This window comes from Cetorhinus maximus, chromosome 20, assembly GCF_964194155.1.
Source record: "Cetorhinus maximus chromosome 20, sCetMax3.hap1.1, whole genome shotgun sequence".
NCBI classification, from domain to species: Eukaryota; Metazoa; Chordata; class Chondrichthyes; order Lamniformes; family Cetorhinidae; genus Cetorhinus; species Cetorhinus maximus.
The window spans coordinates 8,781,686-8,799,374 of NC_135898.1; the positions used below are offsets into that span (position 1 = coordinate 8,781,686).

The 17,689-nt window shown below is 42.8% G+C and overlaps 1 protein-coding gene across 7 annotated transcripts in view; it reads right to left on the reverse strand.

The window, feature by feature from the left end:
• LOC144694829 (AP2-associated protein kinase 1-like) overlaps nucleotides 1-17,689 on the reverse strand; it is a 129,973-nt gene that overhangs the window by 61,053 nt on the left and 51,231 nt on the right. For all 7 annotated transcript variants that reach the window (XM_078565445.1, XM_078565443.1, XM_078565447.1 and 4 more), the window contains exons 6-10: nucleotides 12,180-12,261; nucleotides 9,878-10,010; nucleotides 7,537-7,640; nucleotides 6,721-6,800; nucleotides 4,808-4,962 (exon numbers count right to left, since the gene is read on the reverse strand). In XM_078565445.1, coding sequence (XP_078421571.1) covers nucleotides 4,808-4,962; nucleotides 6,721-6,800; nucleotides 7,537-7,640; nucleotides 9,878-10,010; nucleotides 12,180-12,261 — 554 coding nt within the window. The remainder of the gene's footprint in view (nucleotides 1-4,807; nucleotides 4,963-6,720; nucleotides 6,801-7,536; nucleotides 7,641-9,877; nucleotides 10,011-12,179; nucleotides 12,262-17,689) is intronic.

Genomic DNA, 17,689 nt, shown 5'->3' on the forward strand with positions numbered 1-17,689 from the left:
ATGTAATGGAGCGTGAATTTGGGGGCGAGAGGTGAGACCAGCACTCAAGTGAGGGTGACATTTTATTTGAATATGTCATGAAATGTTGCAACTGTACAACATGTCTGAAAGCCTTATTTTGCTGTGTTCATTTTTAATAAATTAGACCCACAAGTAACAAGTGAAGACAGGATAAAAGCCAAGCCATCAAATATCACTGTGATGTACAACAATCTGAGGGTATGTACATCAACCATCAATTCAAGGGTTGGGCTTAAAAGGAAATCAATGGAACAAAATAAGAAAAAGTAGTCAATTATTCCACTGTCTTTAACACAATTAGCTCTGACGCCCAAGACATGGACAACATGAATAGAGCCAAATCGTTTTTGACAGTTTAATTTCACATGCCAATAACATATTAAGTGGGGCATAATTGCTTTGACAGTAAGATGGGAGTTTGTTTTCTTTGGGAAATGCTGAATGCACATAGATGATTTTCAACTTTGTTGTTTCAAAGAGACAAACTCACTTCTGGATTGAAAGTTAGCGCTGGCCAAGTTAGTTCGACATGTGCTTTGATAGAATTAATTTCTTCAAACTAACCATGTTGTTTCTCCAAGAATTATAGCTTCTTGCTTGGCAGACACTACTATTTGATTAAGTACAGCCGTCCATCCATTCTTCAACTGCCTCATTCACACAGTGCACCTCTCAGCAGCTAACACGGCGAACAAACAACTTGCCTCCAGGCACCTCGCAAAATCACTCAATGCACTAACAAGGTGTCGACCAACAAGAGAAAGTGAAAGTTGCCAAAAGTCCCAGAGGGCCTTAGGCTGCTCTCTCATCAGAGATACACGACCCGTGGTGAGTTTAACCTAAGTGTCACCATGCCCAAGGTGAGGGGGCGAGGTTGAGAAGGCGTGGCCTTCATGGTGTCCTCAGACAGTACTGGAATAGAACCCTTGCTGTTGGCGTCACTCTGCATCACAAACCAGCCGTCCAGCCAACTGAGCTACCTGACCCCAAAGAGCTCAATGGGTCAACTCATCAAGTTGGGAGATGCCGGATATCAATAGGTGGACTCCCCCAGAAGTTCAGCTGCAGCCAGTCTGATTCCTTGCCTTTCCCATCCTTGGCAGGACATCGAATACCCGATTGCGAATGCCTCAACCACAGAGGGAAGTTAAATACAATGAGCTACCGCTTCTGCTTACCCCTAAATCCTACAAGCCAGTGCAAATGATTGAGGGATTTCAAGCACAAGTTATAACCCAGCACAAAATCAACTTTCTGCAATCTTTTGGGCTAGTTTACAAAACATTGCACTGGAAAAAGGCCCCATCAAAACTGCTGATGCCTCCAGGTCTTAAATATCTTTCTACTCCTAATAAGGCAGTAACTATATCCAAAACTTGGATTCATTACTCTCAATGAATAACATGGTCATACAGATCGTATTTTATAGGAGGCAACAAAAATAGTCGTAGAAATCAAACTAACATGTGAAGAGCTTTAGTCTTCTGTTTTTGCAATGGGCACTTGATAGATTTAATGAATGACAATTATAATCTTGAATGTACATTCAGAAATGATGCTCCTTCATGACGCAACATATATTTGAGCCAAAAGTTGGGTCATTATTACAATGGACTTCCATGTATTCAGGTTTCAACAACTTTTGACATTGTGAGACATAGTTGCCGTGTTATCACAATTGGATTCTTCCTCTCTTTTTCTGAAACAGAACAATGACACAAGAGCCAAGTACTGAGAATTCAGTAATCTGGTGCCAAGAACAATGTCAAAACACAACCGAGTTAATTCCTTCCACAGGGCTAGCTACAATGATGGAGCTAACAAAATGAGGGATGTTCAAGAGCACAGAACTGGAAGGGTACAGATAACCTTCAAGGCTGTGGGCTGGAGGTGGTTAGATGTAGGATGTGGCAAGGCCAAGGAGAGATAAAGCACACCAAGAGGAGGGATGGGGCAGGGAAATCGAAAAAGGAGGAGGAGATAGGAGAATGCAAGAGGATCTTTGGTCGTATAGGATGGCACAGATAGTTAATATATTGAATGATTACTACCTCCAAATAATTGCTTGCAGAGATGAAGTCAGAGGATTGGAACAAAGCAACATTCAGAAGCAACATGCAGAGTTGCCCAAGTAGAATTGTAAAAATGAGATTGAAGTAATGGTGGCTCAGTGGACAACACTTCACTCTGATTCAGAAGGTTGAGGGTTTGAACCCCACTCCAGGGGCTTCAACACAAAATCCAGACTGACAATCCCAGTGCCAGTACTGAGGATGTGGTGTGGCATCCGAGGTGCAGCCTTTCAAATAAGAAATCCCATGGCGCTACTTCAAGAGAAGCGGGGGTGCTTTTTTGCGGACTGAATATTCCAACTGGTAGACCCAAAACATGGTGCACCTTGACACCCAACAACACATCTGACATGGCTCTGCAGAGAAGGACACTATTAAACTCAAGCTTGCGTGGTTTCCAAGTGAAATTTGGGAGTGAATAAGGAATTAGAAAAGAGTGCGTGACAGTGTGCTGGTCTGGAGAAAAAGAGCTGATGGATTAGAAGTGGGACCTGATTTCTAACTTAATTCAGCGATGTGATTCAAGAAACACACAGGTTGTCTAAATTTGCAGGCGGTACCAGCTGGAAAGAAATAATTCTGAGGTGGCTCGGGGATTGGAAAGTGGGTTGCAGAAAATATGGAAAGCAAAACAAAAGCAGGTGATATTTTTCACTCCGTGTATCTTGCTGAAGTAGCTAAGGGAAATGTTGAAATAAATCCAGGAGTCCTGGCAAACCCGACACTCAACTTGTCCACCTGCTGCAGAGCCACAATCCATGAGGAAGGAGAACAGTGAATCACATTGCCAAAGCAGCGCAGTACAAGTCAGAGGAAGTCACAATCAAACTGCATCATGTTCTGATCAGACTGTACCTTTGCTGTGTCCAGTTCTAGGCACTGAGGCACAAGAGAAACAGTCAGGCAAAATAGATCATGCAGACAGGAGCTACAAGGTTGACTGTTAGTATCAGACAACTTTTGTGATAGGAGAGAATGGGGATCTGAATTTTCTTTTCAATCTTGAAAGAAGGCGCTTGCAATGATCTTATGAAAGGTACACAAGATGGTATGGGGAAGGTAGATCTGGAAAATTATTTCAAGACAATGACCAAAGGAGCAGAGATTCAAACTTCTTCTCCAGTTCTCTGTCCAAAGGCAGGTCGAACCTGCAACGCCACAACCTCTACCATGGGTAGGGCAAGGAGGCAGGTCCCAAATCCATTTCAGCTAGAACAGGAAATGAATCCCATGCTGTTTGCTTCAATCTGATCCACACCAGCTGTTTAACCAACTGAGCCAACCGCCGCGCCGCACCGCACCCCATCCCACCCCCACCCCCACCCCAGGAGTCAGAATTGCTATCACAACATACTCTTGTCCTGTTGGGAAAGGAAACGGTTTACTCTCAGCTCTTTCGAGTTATCAACAGTCACAGATTGGAACTCATTCGAGTACAATCACAGTTCTTGGTTTCCGGGAGTGGGATATGAACCCACAACCCTCTGATTCAAAGGCGAGGGTGCTATGAACTGAGCTTCAGCTGACACCTCTTAATCTCTCAAGAAGGTTAAATGGTAATTATTAGTTAACAAGCTAAGTACCCATTTGGTATGTATAAAAAGGGAAAACAGGTGAGACAAAGACCCTGTGGAGTTTCAGGCACCAGAATAAAACACTGTTTGAAGGAGTCAGTCTTGGTCTGTGTCTTTATTGTCAAACAACCATTGGAACTTAACATTTACACGCATGCTGCAGCCCAGAGCTATGAATAGTGATGGAAGAAGCTCCAATTTTCTTTCCATCACATAGCTGACCAGGAATCTCTCCTGCTCTTTGAGCCTGCCATTGGCAGATGTTGGACAGATTTTCAAGTTGATACTCTATCTGTTTGGTCATGTTATGAACGCACCTTCCTTGGCCAACAAATCCTGGACTTGAACCTCCAGCTTCCGGCTCAAAGGCAGGGACGCGACCATTGAGCACAAGACCTCCTGAGATTCAAACTAGCAAAAGTTAAATTTACCTATGTCAGTCAGTTCTTCACACAATAAAACCAACAAGGAGAATGGATTTAGAGGTAGAGTAGTCGGGGAGAAAACTTCTGGAATTATTTTGTGATTGGGGAATCTACCGAGACTACCTGGATGAACTACAGTGAACTAAATGGCCTTCTTCATCTGCCTTTACCTTGTGATGTTCCAGCAAGGTCATTTGAAATAGATGTTGTCTGCAATATAAGCATGTTGATATGAAAGGCAGCTGACTCTCCTTAAACCACAGCCTGCATTTACCAGGACAGACAAGCTGAGTCAGTGTAGCTCACTGCAGGGATCTATCAGAAAACATTGGGCGGAGCAGGTGGATAGAGGAAGCCCATCCTGCACTCTTTACTTCCCTAACAGCCAGATTCAGGGGTGTCCAAGTCAAACCAGAAATTTACATTTCTCCTCATTCATAAGTGTGTCCCACAACATGGCAGGTTTTGCAGTTGGACATCAAGTTGGAATTTGTTGAACACCACCAACATTGTATGCATCAAAAATGAACCAAAAAAAGTTAACTTTCTATTAAATTCTCACACTCTTACGGCTTTCTGTTTTTAAGGTAAATATATTGAGGGGCAAAACTTGCTGTATTAAACATTCTTATTGAAGCAATTCAGAGGTGAATAGTAAATGGCCTTCTCCCGTACGACAACAAAGTGCCTAAAACAACGATGCACTCTCTCAGACCTGCTGGCGGTATGACTGCCTGGGCAGATGGCCTCTTTCGCGGTGTCAGAGAAGGTTGAATTGGGAGCATCCCCGGGTTGGCTGGAGCCTGCCCAGCTTTGGGCCTTTGGCGAGGAGCTATCGAGGTCTCAGTGGGAGGAGTTGGGTCTGTGAGCCTGAGAAACGAGAGCAATATTTAATCGCAATTTAATCATAATACATGGGAAAGATACCAAAACGCATTGCATTGTTACATGCATCTGTCTGTCTATCCCCTATTCCGCAATTTTTCTATTTGAGAGCCACAATCTTGTTCAGGAGAAGTGCAGACAGCACGAATAGCGCAGAACAGAGATCATAGAATGCTGCAGGTCATTTTTACCAGCCCAAGTCTGCATTGTTTTCACGACATTCACAATCTGGCCTAATCCCACTCTGCTTCTGATTCCTTGTAAGCTTTAATATTCCGATTTTTCAAGCAATTAATTTCTGTTAAAAAGGATTCACAGACAGATGCAGCTTCAACAGCATGACAGAGATTTATAAATTTTATGTTAAGGACAGTTCTTAATCAAAATTTTGTACCTCTAGTTATCATATCAGCGATTAGTGGAAACAAATCAATTGCCTCATTACAATCCTTCGATATCTACAAGAATGCAAACATGTCACCTCAACCTTTTCAGTTCTTATCAAAATGGCTCCAAGTCTCTCTTCATAGTGTCTTATTGCTGCTAACATCCTGGTGAATCAACACTACCTTTTTTACCATGGGGTCAGAACCGTTAACAATCCTCAGCCTGCAGCCGAACTAATAACCTTACAAAATCAGTACAGTACAGATATACAAGGGTCTCCTTGCTTTTGAATTCAATGCCTCTGGACACAAAACCAAGGATTCGGTTTGCCCTTCTGTGATCTGTCTACTTATGCTACCTCCTTCTGAATGCCAACACTTAAACCAAAATACACCGCCTCTTATTTACTGACGCTGATTTCCATTTATCACTTAAAACTGCCATTCAAATCTAATCACCAATTTTATCCCTACCCAATACAAGTGGAAATACACCAAAGGAGTGGCAATTGCAGTATTGCCCTGAAGACTATAGGAAGAAAGCAACGTGAAGGGAGAGGCTCTACCTCGTCAGAAGCGACAGGAGCACTGCAAGCAGACAGGCAGCTTGCTGAGCAGCAAAGGGCGACAAGTCAAGGGACAACAGGGATGGGACGTATGTCATGAAGAGATTATGTTATTGCAAATTATTTCTGAATTGGACTTGTCTCCCACTTTACTTAATTTCATGCAATCAGCATATCCTTCTATTCTTTTCTCTCTAATCCAGCCTTCCCCTAAGTTGACCCTTGCCATTTGCCTCTAACAAGTTCCACATTCTCACCACTTGCTGAATAAATAAATTTTTATGACATTCCATACTGGAATTAACCGTAACTAACTCGTATCTGCATGACTTTGCAGATTTGTCTATACAACTGTCACTGCATTGCAAGGTATTTAACTGTACATGTACCACTTGGAGTTGTATTCAGGCTCTGTATAAATTGCTTCTCCCTGTTGGGAAATATCTATGTGGACATTATGTGGAGATCCAATTAAGCAGGCTGCCAGAGGTCATTGTCGAGGCTGGCACTTGGAGCGTAGCCATGTCTCTAATACACGGAGTCAGTCCTTCAGGAGAGAAGTAAATCAAACTGCAGTCAGGGGAAAAACAAGGCTAACCCAATTGTGAGCCAAAATGTTTGGCAATGCTACATTTGTAGTCCATGGGTTCATGAGATCCCTCTCCCCAAAAAGGACCAGGTAAATAACTAAACCAAGAATCTGACGCTGCTTTTCCAAAACCACTTAAGCAGTTCCAGGCAAGTGCCTTCTCTGCTCAATTACAGACAAGATGGTGTATTAAGTAGCTAACCTCGCCTTGGGCTGTGTCTTCTTAGCAGCAGCTTCACTGGCTTTTACTGGCTCAACAAGCTTGGCTGGAATGGGAGAATTCTGTAAAACAAAGCTATTGTTACATCAACAGCAAAATCCAGCAACATTCACAGTTTCCCCATAGCTCAAAATCATGGACTCACACTTCCCCCTCTCACAAAGACCACTGGGTCCATAAGGACTCAGGGCAATTGAGCGACAGAAAATTGTTCCACAAGAGGGTGTGCATGCAAGTGCTCAATATAGTAATTTGTTTTTGTGGACCCATTAAAGAACTACAAATGTTTCTGGCACTGACTGTGCATCAGTATACCAATTCAATTCTTTGTACGTTTTTCAGGGAAAGTTCGTCACTGACTGTCCACTGGGCTTGTCAAGCATTCAGGGAATCAAGAAGCTACTTTTCTGTGACAAGGCATAACACATTCACTGCTGTAACTCGATTGATCATAAAGCAATGTTAAAGCACAGTTAAAGCACTAACGTGCGGTTAATTTGTTTCTGGGCTTGGTGTGTGCTGTTTCTGCCCGATCTCCCGTCTTGTTCAGAATTGCTCTCTTCACACCATCTCCTTGATGGACAAGGTCAGGAGCCCAACATGTGAAAACACACGAGGCTAACGATGGTTTCAAAATTCCACGACACAGGGCACGAGTGGAAACAAATTGCTCCCACAGCATCGCCTGTCTTTCATATGTGTGCATTGGAAGTCTCAGTGTATCATCCTATGAGTTTAATGTAACATCTTGTATGCGATTCTAATGTGACACAGACTTTTGATTATTTCTAGACTTACACAGACATTCTGGACAGGACACTCCTTGCGGATTTGTTTAAATGCAAAGTGAGACACCTGGTAAATGTCAGGTCTCTTGTCTGGATCTGGCTCGAGCATAAATCCTGAAAAGTGAAATCACCATCAGTAGACTAATTAACACCAAAATCAGCTTCAATGCTAAGGAAATATCAATTTTACTTTTCCGTACAACTAAAAAACTGCTGCATTTTCAGAGACACCTTTCATTTTCAATTTTATGGCGTGTTTATTCACATGCCCTATTCCCCAATCATACAGAATACCTTTGAGATATGTTCAAGGGTCCAATTTCACAATCAATCCAATACGAAATCATTCTTAACTGCTCAGAGTGCCGTAAGTAATACCACTGTTTCACTCTGTTATCCCAATCTCGATGCTCTCTGGTCCAAGCATCATTCCCAGGCCAAAACTTTACTCACAACACCTTTTTCCACACCTTAATAATACCAACTGGATGGTGGCTCAGGATTCGCACCATTTTGCAATCAGGAGTGACTAATCATCATTTTGAGCTTTCTCTCCAATGTAGCTGAGTTAAATAGTCACCCTGCAGGGAATGGTGCATGCAAATTCACATGCAAATCACTGGGGCACAGCATGTGGGACAGTACAGCATGACAGCCCGCACAATTTCTTCAATAATGTGCTTGTAGCTAAAATAGATTCCATAATTCCAATTCCTTTCATGTCAATATACTGAGCTTTTGCCAATCGGGCACATTCTCTCCCCTGTCCTCTCTCGCTCACACACTCAAACACACGTGCGCACACTCAGACATACACAGAGCACACTGTTCAGCTGCTTCATCAAAGACCTTCCCTCCATCATAAGGTCAGAGTGGGGATGTTTGCTGATGATTGCACAATGTTCAGCATCATTCACAACTCCTGAGGTACTGAAGCAGTCCATGTCCATATGTCACAAGACCTGGGAAACATTCAGACTTGGGCTGATAAGTGGCAAGTAACATTTGCATGACACAAGTGCCAGGCAATGACCATGTCCAACAAGAGAGAATCTAATCATCTTCCCTTATCATTCAATTGCATTACTGTTGCTGAATCCCCCACTATCAACATCATACCATTGACCAGCCATATAAATACTGTGGCTGCGAGGGCAGGTCAGAGGCTGGGAATTCTGCCATGATGAATTCACCCCTCTTGACTCCCCAAGCCATGTCCACCATCTACAAGGTACAAGAGAACAGTGTGATGGAATTCCCTCCACTTGCCTGGATGAGTGTGGCTCCATTACTCAAACTCAACACTATCCAGGGCAAAGCAGCCCAATTGATTGGTACCCCATCCACCATGTTCAATATTCACTCCCCCAACTGCCAATGCACAATGGCAGTGTGTACCATCTACAACTTGCACTGCAGCAACTCACCAAGGCTCCTTCAACAGCACGTTCCAAACCTGTGACCTCTACCAACTAGAAGGAAAAGAGCAGCAGATGCCTGGGAACACCACCAGCTTCAAGTTCCCCTGCAAGCCACACACCATCCTGGATTGGAACCATATCATCGTTCCTTCACTGTCACTGGGTCAAAATCCTGAACTCCCCTCCTTACAGCACTGTGGGTGTACCTACACCACATGGTGTGCAGTGTCTCAAGAAGGCAGCATAGCATCACCTTCTCAACTGCAATGAGGAGTGGGCAATAACTGCTGGCCAAGCCAACGACGCTCACATCCCGTGAATGGATTAAAAAAAAATACACAAACACTCAGACACACGCTCACACATAGGAACAAAGAGGCCAGTAGTTGCATTTGAGAAGTGGCTCATTAACCTGCTGTACAGAAACTAGGGTAACTCTACTGCAATGAAGGGTGCCATTACCTTCTTTAGGTGGACAGCAAAGAAAGGAAGGGAATAGCATTGAAACTCAGCTCACAACATCAGAACACCGAGCAGACCATGAACAAGGCATATGTAATGCCAAACTTGGCAAAGGCAGTGAAAGGAAGGTAGGATCATGTAATCTTATCACAAGTAACAGTGCTCTGCACTTTTTAAGATCTCAAGTGATTGAAAATTCAATGTCTTCAGCAACTGGCAACCCTTTCCAGATTTCAACATAAGCATCCTTTCACTTAGCCTTATGCAGAACATCTGCCAAATGAACAGTGTGCTAGTTTCTAATGATGGTACATTCTAAAGGTGTATCTGACCAGTTCTCTGATCAAGCAATACACACAGGAAACCTATCCTATTCTATTAGTAATATTACGCTTTAATTGTTACGACAGAGCTCAAAAGGAGCTTTGCAGAAAACGAAGAAGCAGACTGAAACGTCTAAATGTGTACTTATTAGGCAGTGCATCTCGCTGGAGTACTTGGAGTTGTCCGGAATTGTGAAGCTCCCATCACAGATTGCAACCTGGCTTTCTCCAAATGGTAGTGTAAAAAAGCAGAGTTTGTACAGTAAACATCCAAGAGCCTGAAAGAGGAAGCAAAAGAATCATGACTAGATTCAATGAAAAAGAAAAAAAGCCATAAGTTAACTCAACCAATCCCAGTTGTCTTCTTGGGTAATTCGATTGAATGACTGAGAAAGCCAAAGTCTTACATCAAAATTTTACAAACCAAACATTTCTTTTGTCGTTTTTTGTGAATATGCAATTTGTTTTGGTCGCAGTATAAGAGATGCAAAGCAATGTTGAAAGTGGCAGGTGCTTCTGTTGAACAGTGGTCCATGCACTGATGCCCCAGGGGAGAGAGGGCAACTGCTGCACGTTATGTAACTAAGCTACGCTAGGTTCAAGGCTAGCCCCTTTCCAGAGCGGGGTTGGGGGCCGTGGCCAGCAATTATAATGGCTGAAAAAATCAAGAGCCTAACTCCTCCTTTGGTGATTTACTTTTCAAAAAAAAAACTACGAGCAATTCAAACCTATTCATGCAGATATATGCGCAGTGCTTTCTGACATACAAAACTCTAAACCTAAACCCAACCCATCTGGATTTGCTGTAGACAAAACATGTCAATCTTTATTATCATGCCAATAACTCCCATCGTACAAACTTAGTGCTCATGTATCCTCCCGTAAATGCTTTGCAACATGTACAGCAGTTTGGAAACTGGTTTAACATGCGAGGGAAAATCTGTTGGAACCACACAATCCCTCATGGTGCCAACTTGCTTAAACAGTTAAGAAAAATGATTACTGTACTAGAATGAAGCTTTGAAATCTGTTATGTAATCAGTGTGAAGTACCTTCATCCTTACATTGATGCCACATCTCTCGTCACTCAGGTATATTACCATGAACTTCAATGTCTAGCAATGGGCGTCATGCTGTTTCAATTGATTAGGCTTGCACTGGCTCAGCTTCAATGCATAAACAGAACTAGTGGAACACAGAAGTTCTGACAGGTTCAAGGCAATTTGCCCCAGGAGTTTATTTCAATAATGTTAGCAAGGGAGCCAATTGTTCCAATTACATTTAATTGACATTAAAACAGAGTGGATTCTTCCATGGTACACGTCATATGTCATATAGCTGCATCTCAAATAATAATTGTGAAATGTTAACATTCTAAAATGAAGACATTGGCCAATAGTCATGGGTGTGTTTTTTTGAAAAGTCCCTTCCTGTGGAAAACCTCCACACTACAGATATGCTGCTTGACACTTTTTGCAGCCAGCCAATCTCAGGAATGATTTTCAAGACTAAATATTTATTAAAAACTGATTACACATAAAATATTACCCCAGAAGAATGCAGTATTCCAACATGATGCTCTTCATCATTCACACTTTTTAACAACTGAGACAATCACAGCAGAATTGTGCCATTGTGTCAGAGATTCTTCTTCGGATAGATCCACATGAACTTCGTCTGCAGATTACTGAAAGGTGGTTCCATTTGCCTTTAAACTTCGATTTTATTCCCCCTGAACTTTATACTGCTTTCCATACTGTCGCTGGTGCCATCTTTTCACCGAGATGTTCGCCCTCTCAAATGGGTGAAAAGATCCTGTGACATTGTTCGTGGAACAGCAAGAGGGGTTGCTATATTTATGACTGAGCCAACACCACTAGACGAGGCGATGTGATCATAAATTGCATTGCTGTCTGTGGGACCTTCCTGTGCACTCGTTGTCTGCCATGTTTCCTACATTACAACATGGATTGCACTTGGGAAAAAATTGACTAGTTGCCCAGGACATTAGGACATCCTGAAGATTGTGAAAGACGCTATATAAATGCAAGTCTGCTTGTTTACATTGCTGCTAATTTTGTCTAGTCTGTTATTTTTCTGGACTCACTTTTCCAATTATTCTCTTTACATCATCAGCACATAAAAACAAGGAGTAGGGGTAGGCCATTCAGCCCCTTGAGCCTACTCCACCATTTAATATCATGGCTGATCCGACCGTAACCTGAAATCTGCATCCCACCTACTCCGATAACCTATCACCCCCTTGTTTACCAAGGATTTATCCACCTCTGCCTCAAAGACTCTGCTTCCACCATCTTTTCGGGAAGAGAGTTCCAAAGACTCATGGCCCTCTGAGTGAAAACAGAATCAGGACATGTTTGAGCAAGTGTATCCTGTCAAGAAGTGCTCTCATTTGTAATGCACTGATAATGTACTGGATTACTTACCCATATATCAGCCTTTGTGGTGATAGCTTTGCCACAGTAAAGGTTGACCATTTCAGGAGCTCGGTAGGACAGAGTTGTGTACCTGAAAAATAGAAAGAAGTGGGAATGATTTTTGCAATATTTGCTTCCCGTGGGTGCAACTGGAACTCTTGGTTTTCGGTCTTCAAAGTAGAGAGTGATTTCCTTTTAGTGCCATCACTTGGGTTCTTGATTTATCATTTTAAAAAAAAATCAACTTTTATCTGAATAACTCTGACTATCTAATTCTAAAGGCACCTGAGCAGATTGCCTACAGGGCAGTGTTGACATGGTGTGAAATGCTGTCTTTCGGAGAAGCACCAATTGATGAAGAGTGGATAAATTTTCCCACTAGTCATGACATTATCGCTTCAGCCAAAGCCACATCTACAGAACATTCATCTCGCTTATGTTTTCGGCTGTGGCTTGTCAGTAAACAACCGTGACGGTACGTTAAAATAATCCATGGTATGTGAAACTTCTGAGCCATTTGAGACAGAAAGTGCTACAGGAATGGGAGTTTCTCTTTACTGGTACTATGATGCAATAGGGGAAGGGAAAGTCACAATTAAGTTAACACATCTGACTGGTTCGTTCTCAGGAGTCAAAAGATCAAATGATATTCCTGCAAGCATTAAGAATAAGGATTAAAATGAACACTACACCATATCTCTGAATTAAAGAAAGGCTCCAGGATCACTATTTCCAATCAACTGTTCATAGTTGGAGCATCAACAACCTGGGGGTTACCAATGATCAGAAACTGAACTGGACCAGCCTCATAAATACTGTGGCTACAAGAGCAGGTCAGGGGCTGGGAATTCTGTGGTGAATAACTCACCTTGTGACTCCACAAAGCCTGTCCATTATCTAGAAGGCACAAGTCAGGAGTGTGATGGAATACTCTCCACTTGGCTGCATGAGTGCAGCTCCAACAACAATCAAGAAGCTCGACACCATCCAGGACAAAACAGCCCGCTTGATTAGGACCCCATCCACCTTAATCATTCACTCCCTCAACCATATAAATACAGTGGCAGCAGTGAGTGCCATCTACAAGGTGCAATGCAGCAGCTCACCAAAGCTCCTTCACCAGGGCCTTCCAATCCCACGACCTCTACCACCTAGAACGACAAGGGCAGCAGATGCATGGGACACCAGCACCTGCAAGTTCCCCTCCAAGCCACACACCATCCTGATTGGAACTAGGTCACCGTTCCTTCACTGGATCAAAATCCTGGAACTGCCTTCCTAACAGCACTGTGGGTGTACCTACACCACATGGACTGCAGTGGTTCAAGGCAGTGGCTCACCACCACCTTCGCTAGGGTAATTAGGGACGGGCAATAAATGTTGGCCTAGGCAGCGATGTTGAGATCCTTAGAAAGAATATATTTTTTTAAATTACACTATTTGCTCCTCTTAGAGGTTAGGAGATAGCTAACTTGGTCAGCACTTGGAGATTGACCATCAGAGATCATCTCATACACAAGTCTATGTCATTACAGATTACTTTAGATCACTGTTGAGTGCATGCACACACACATTACATGGTGCCATACTCCTGCCTATTATTGAGTTTTGCCCTATTTGCTTGTCCATTTCCACTATCTTCCACTATGTACAGAGGTGACAGCAATTGGCACAGTCAAGGCATATCAAATATTAAGCAGAGCCAAGACATCTACAACTTTCATTTATACATCACCTTTAATACAGTGAAACACAAGAAACTTTACAGGAGTATTACCAAACAAAACTTGACTGGAGACAAATCAGGATATATTTGGGCAGATGACCAAAATCTTGGTCTAAGAGTTGGGCTTTAACCAACGTATTAAAGGAGGAGAGAAAGGTTCACGGAGGGAATTCCAGAGTTTAGGGCCTAGGCAGCTGAAGACATAGCCGCCAATGGTGAAGCAATAAAAATTGGGTGCGCTCAAAAAGCCAGGATTGGAGCAGCTCAGAATTTTTGGAGGGTTGCAGGGCTGGAAGAGGTTGCAGAGATAAAGAGAGGAAAGGCCATAGAGAAATCTAAGAACAACAATTTTAAAAATTGGGGTTTGCTCAACCAGGAGCCAATGTGAGTCAGCAAGCGCAAGGGGTAAATGGTGAAGAGGGCTTGCTGTGAGTTAGGAATCAGGCAACAGAGTTTTGGACAAGCTCAAGTTTATATAGGATGGAAGGTAGAATCGCAAGTCAGCCAGGTCAGCCAACATTGCAATAGTCCAGTCTAGGACGTCAGCAGCAGATGAATTGAGGCAAGGATGGAGTTGGCATTTACATAGGTGGAAGTAGGTGGACTGAGTGACAGAATGAATATGTGATCAGAAGCTCATCTAGGATTAACTACGACACTTGTCCAACCCCAGACAGCAGCCAGAAAGAGGAATACAGTCAGTGGCTTGGGAACAGAGTTTCTGTTTCAGTTGTCCCAATCTTTAGTTGGAGAAAAGCTAAGTTCATCCTGGGTATTGGGCAAGCATTGTAATTAATCAAGGGAGTGGAAGGATTGAGAGAAGCGCTAGAGAGATAGAGTTGGGTCTCATTAGCGTACGTGTGGAACCTGGCATTGCGCTTTCAGATCATGTCTAGGAGGGGCAGCAAGCGCAGGATAAAAAGCCATGGCTGAACTGACTCATTTTTATACAAATAGATCAAACCTTTTGGTTGGCAAGGCAGGGCGTGGAAACAAATGGTTTCATACTACATTTATGCATGTTTCCTTTCATGCATGACTATATATAGTAATAAATTACAGCACTTCAGAACAGAAAGCTGAAGCCTATAAAATGGTATTGACAAAACTGAAGTGTTGAGCGCATTTTTCTTTTTATTGTCAGAGCTCTGAATGTATCAGCCAAAAAGAAGTATTACGGAATGCATGTTGAGAATTACTGTTGATACCAAAACTGCTGCTCAACAAGTCTGGAGATATTTTCGTGCTTCCACACCTATGAGATCATAATTGGCTGCAGGGTCTGGTCCTTCCGTTCTATTAGGATGCTTTTCTACTCCATCACAGTTCTGGCAGAGCAAAAATAAACCAACCTGTGTGTGCTGTTCCCCTTTGTCTCCATTTCTTGATTTCTGTTGACAACAGTTTCGGAAAATGGACACCAAGGGCCGGAATAACCTCCTGCGCACCAGATATGACATTTTCTTCTGTGCTTTAGTGTGAATAACTACATGCTTTTACAGTACCAGGGGATTTGTTCAAACAAATAAAAGAGGACAGCAGTAGCTCTGATCTTAGCTTGCAATAGGCCTTCAGGAATGTGAAGGAAAGAAGAACGCAAGATTTTCTTCCTTCTTAGAATTCATTCCTTCTGCCTGCAACACCCCACCTATCCTGCCCAAGAAGCAGATGCAGCGGCTCTGAGAGGACAGGGGTAGAAAAGAGCGTCTAAAAACATTAGAATGGTTGAAGCCAGCTTTAGAGGTGGCACTGAATCAATCCTGTGAGTCAGCCTTTCTGTCTCATGACATTATTTTGGGCCATGACAGACATGAAACCAACTCACTGCTTTTCACATGTCATAATAGAAGGTTGTTTATCTGAAGGCAGCTGGGAACACACCCAGAAAATGTGGGTCTGCTCCATCAACAGCTCTATGCATGATGGTCGGTGTGTCCAGAACAAGAACACTTGTTGACACAAGGTTTACTTGCTGTCACTGACACAAGATCTGCAAGTGTATCTTTAGGCAAGACAGAATAAGTTTGTTTGCCGTTTATGGCACTGTACATAATTAAAACTGAAATAGAATTTGATTCATAAAACATGTACCAATACTCTTTAAAGGTGGGGGGGAAGAATACTTAACTCATAGCTGGCATTTCAACAGTTAATTGTCACACTTGACTCATAATCTCATATTGCTCACAATGCTATCAAAAACACAAAAATAATTGTCACCACATCTCTCGATTCTTCCAGCTTGATAACTTTCTTAAGAAAAAACCTGACCTAAATTCAGTAAGAAAAATTGAGAAATGCACTGCTGGGCAATTTTCAGAGTTGGTGTGGACATAATAGGAAGATTTCACATGCCAGCCATGAACACATGACTGAAATTCTACTGTATCTTCAAGTGTGACAGAGCTCAATACTATCCATGTTCAATGACTCAGTGGAGGAAGCAAACTGCTTGGGGCGTAGATTGGACTCTGAACTTAACTATTTCTCCAAGTGGCATTATGTATTCAGAGGCTCATTGGTCAACTTGGGTCAGAGTGCTGATCCGTTTGGAACTGGAACTGCAAAAGCACGCTCAAGCTCCTCATTGTCCTCATTAAAAAAAATCACAGAAATTAAAAACAGAAACAACATATTCATTGTATTGGAAACAATACACGAGCGGAGTTTGAATAAAACTGACTTTTGTTTTCAATTGCTTTGTTGTATAGGGATTGGCATCCACACTTGGGAAAGTTTCCAGCTCCTGCTTGGTGTAATGAGCATGGATCGTAGAGAAGTCGACCGGTCAAGAGTGGGTCTCTCTGACCGAGGAGGCTGCTGAGATGCATTTCCATTTTTTTGACGAGGCAAATGGGAGCACCTCCACAGACCGCAGGTGGTTAAAACCGAATTTTACATCAGTAGAACGACTGACTTATAATAATCAAATACATCAAATCTTGCTTTCGTTACATTGGATTCCTGCCAGTGCTTCTGGAATCACATTGTGCAGTTCAGTTTCCGCAAAGTGGGAAAACAAGTGGCTGTGCCGGTAATAATATAAAATGGTAATACTTCGTTTTGTATGTCTCGTCAGTCGTGGTTTAATTGGAAGCATTCTCACCCTTGAATTAGAAGGTTCCGGGTTCAAGCCCTGCTCCTGAGCACAAAAATCGAAGCTGAAACTCCTGCACTTGACTGAGGGAGCACTGCACTGTCAGAGGTGGTGTCTTTTGGACAAGATGTTAAACCGGGACCCCATCTGCCTGCTCAGGTGGGTGTAAAGGTTCCCTTGGCACTATTTCGAGCAGCAGCAGGGGAGTTATGCCAGGTGTCCTGGCCAATATTCATCCCTCAGCCAAAGCACAAAAAGACAGGTAATCTGGTCATTCTTGCATTGCCGTTTATGGGGGCTTCCGGTGCAAAAACTGGCTGCCACATTTCTGCTATGACGACAGTTAAAAGAGTTTAATTGGTGTAAAGTGCTTTGATATGTCCGGTGATCATGATATGCACAATATATATCTAAGTCTGCCTTTCTTTACATGCAATATTTACAGCACAGAAACAGGCTTTTTGGGACAGCAAAACCGCACGAGCCTCCTCCCACCCTTCTTCATCTAATCTCATCAGTATACACTGTTCCTTCCTTCCTGTTGCTTATCTAGCTTCCTTTAACTGTATCTATTCTATTTGCCTCAACTGCTCCCTGCGGTAGGACATTCCACATTGTGGGGAAAGCAGTTTCTCATGAATTCCCTACTGGGTTTATTCGTGACTATCTCATTCTGCTCTTGTACACAACATTGCT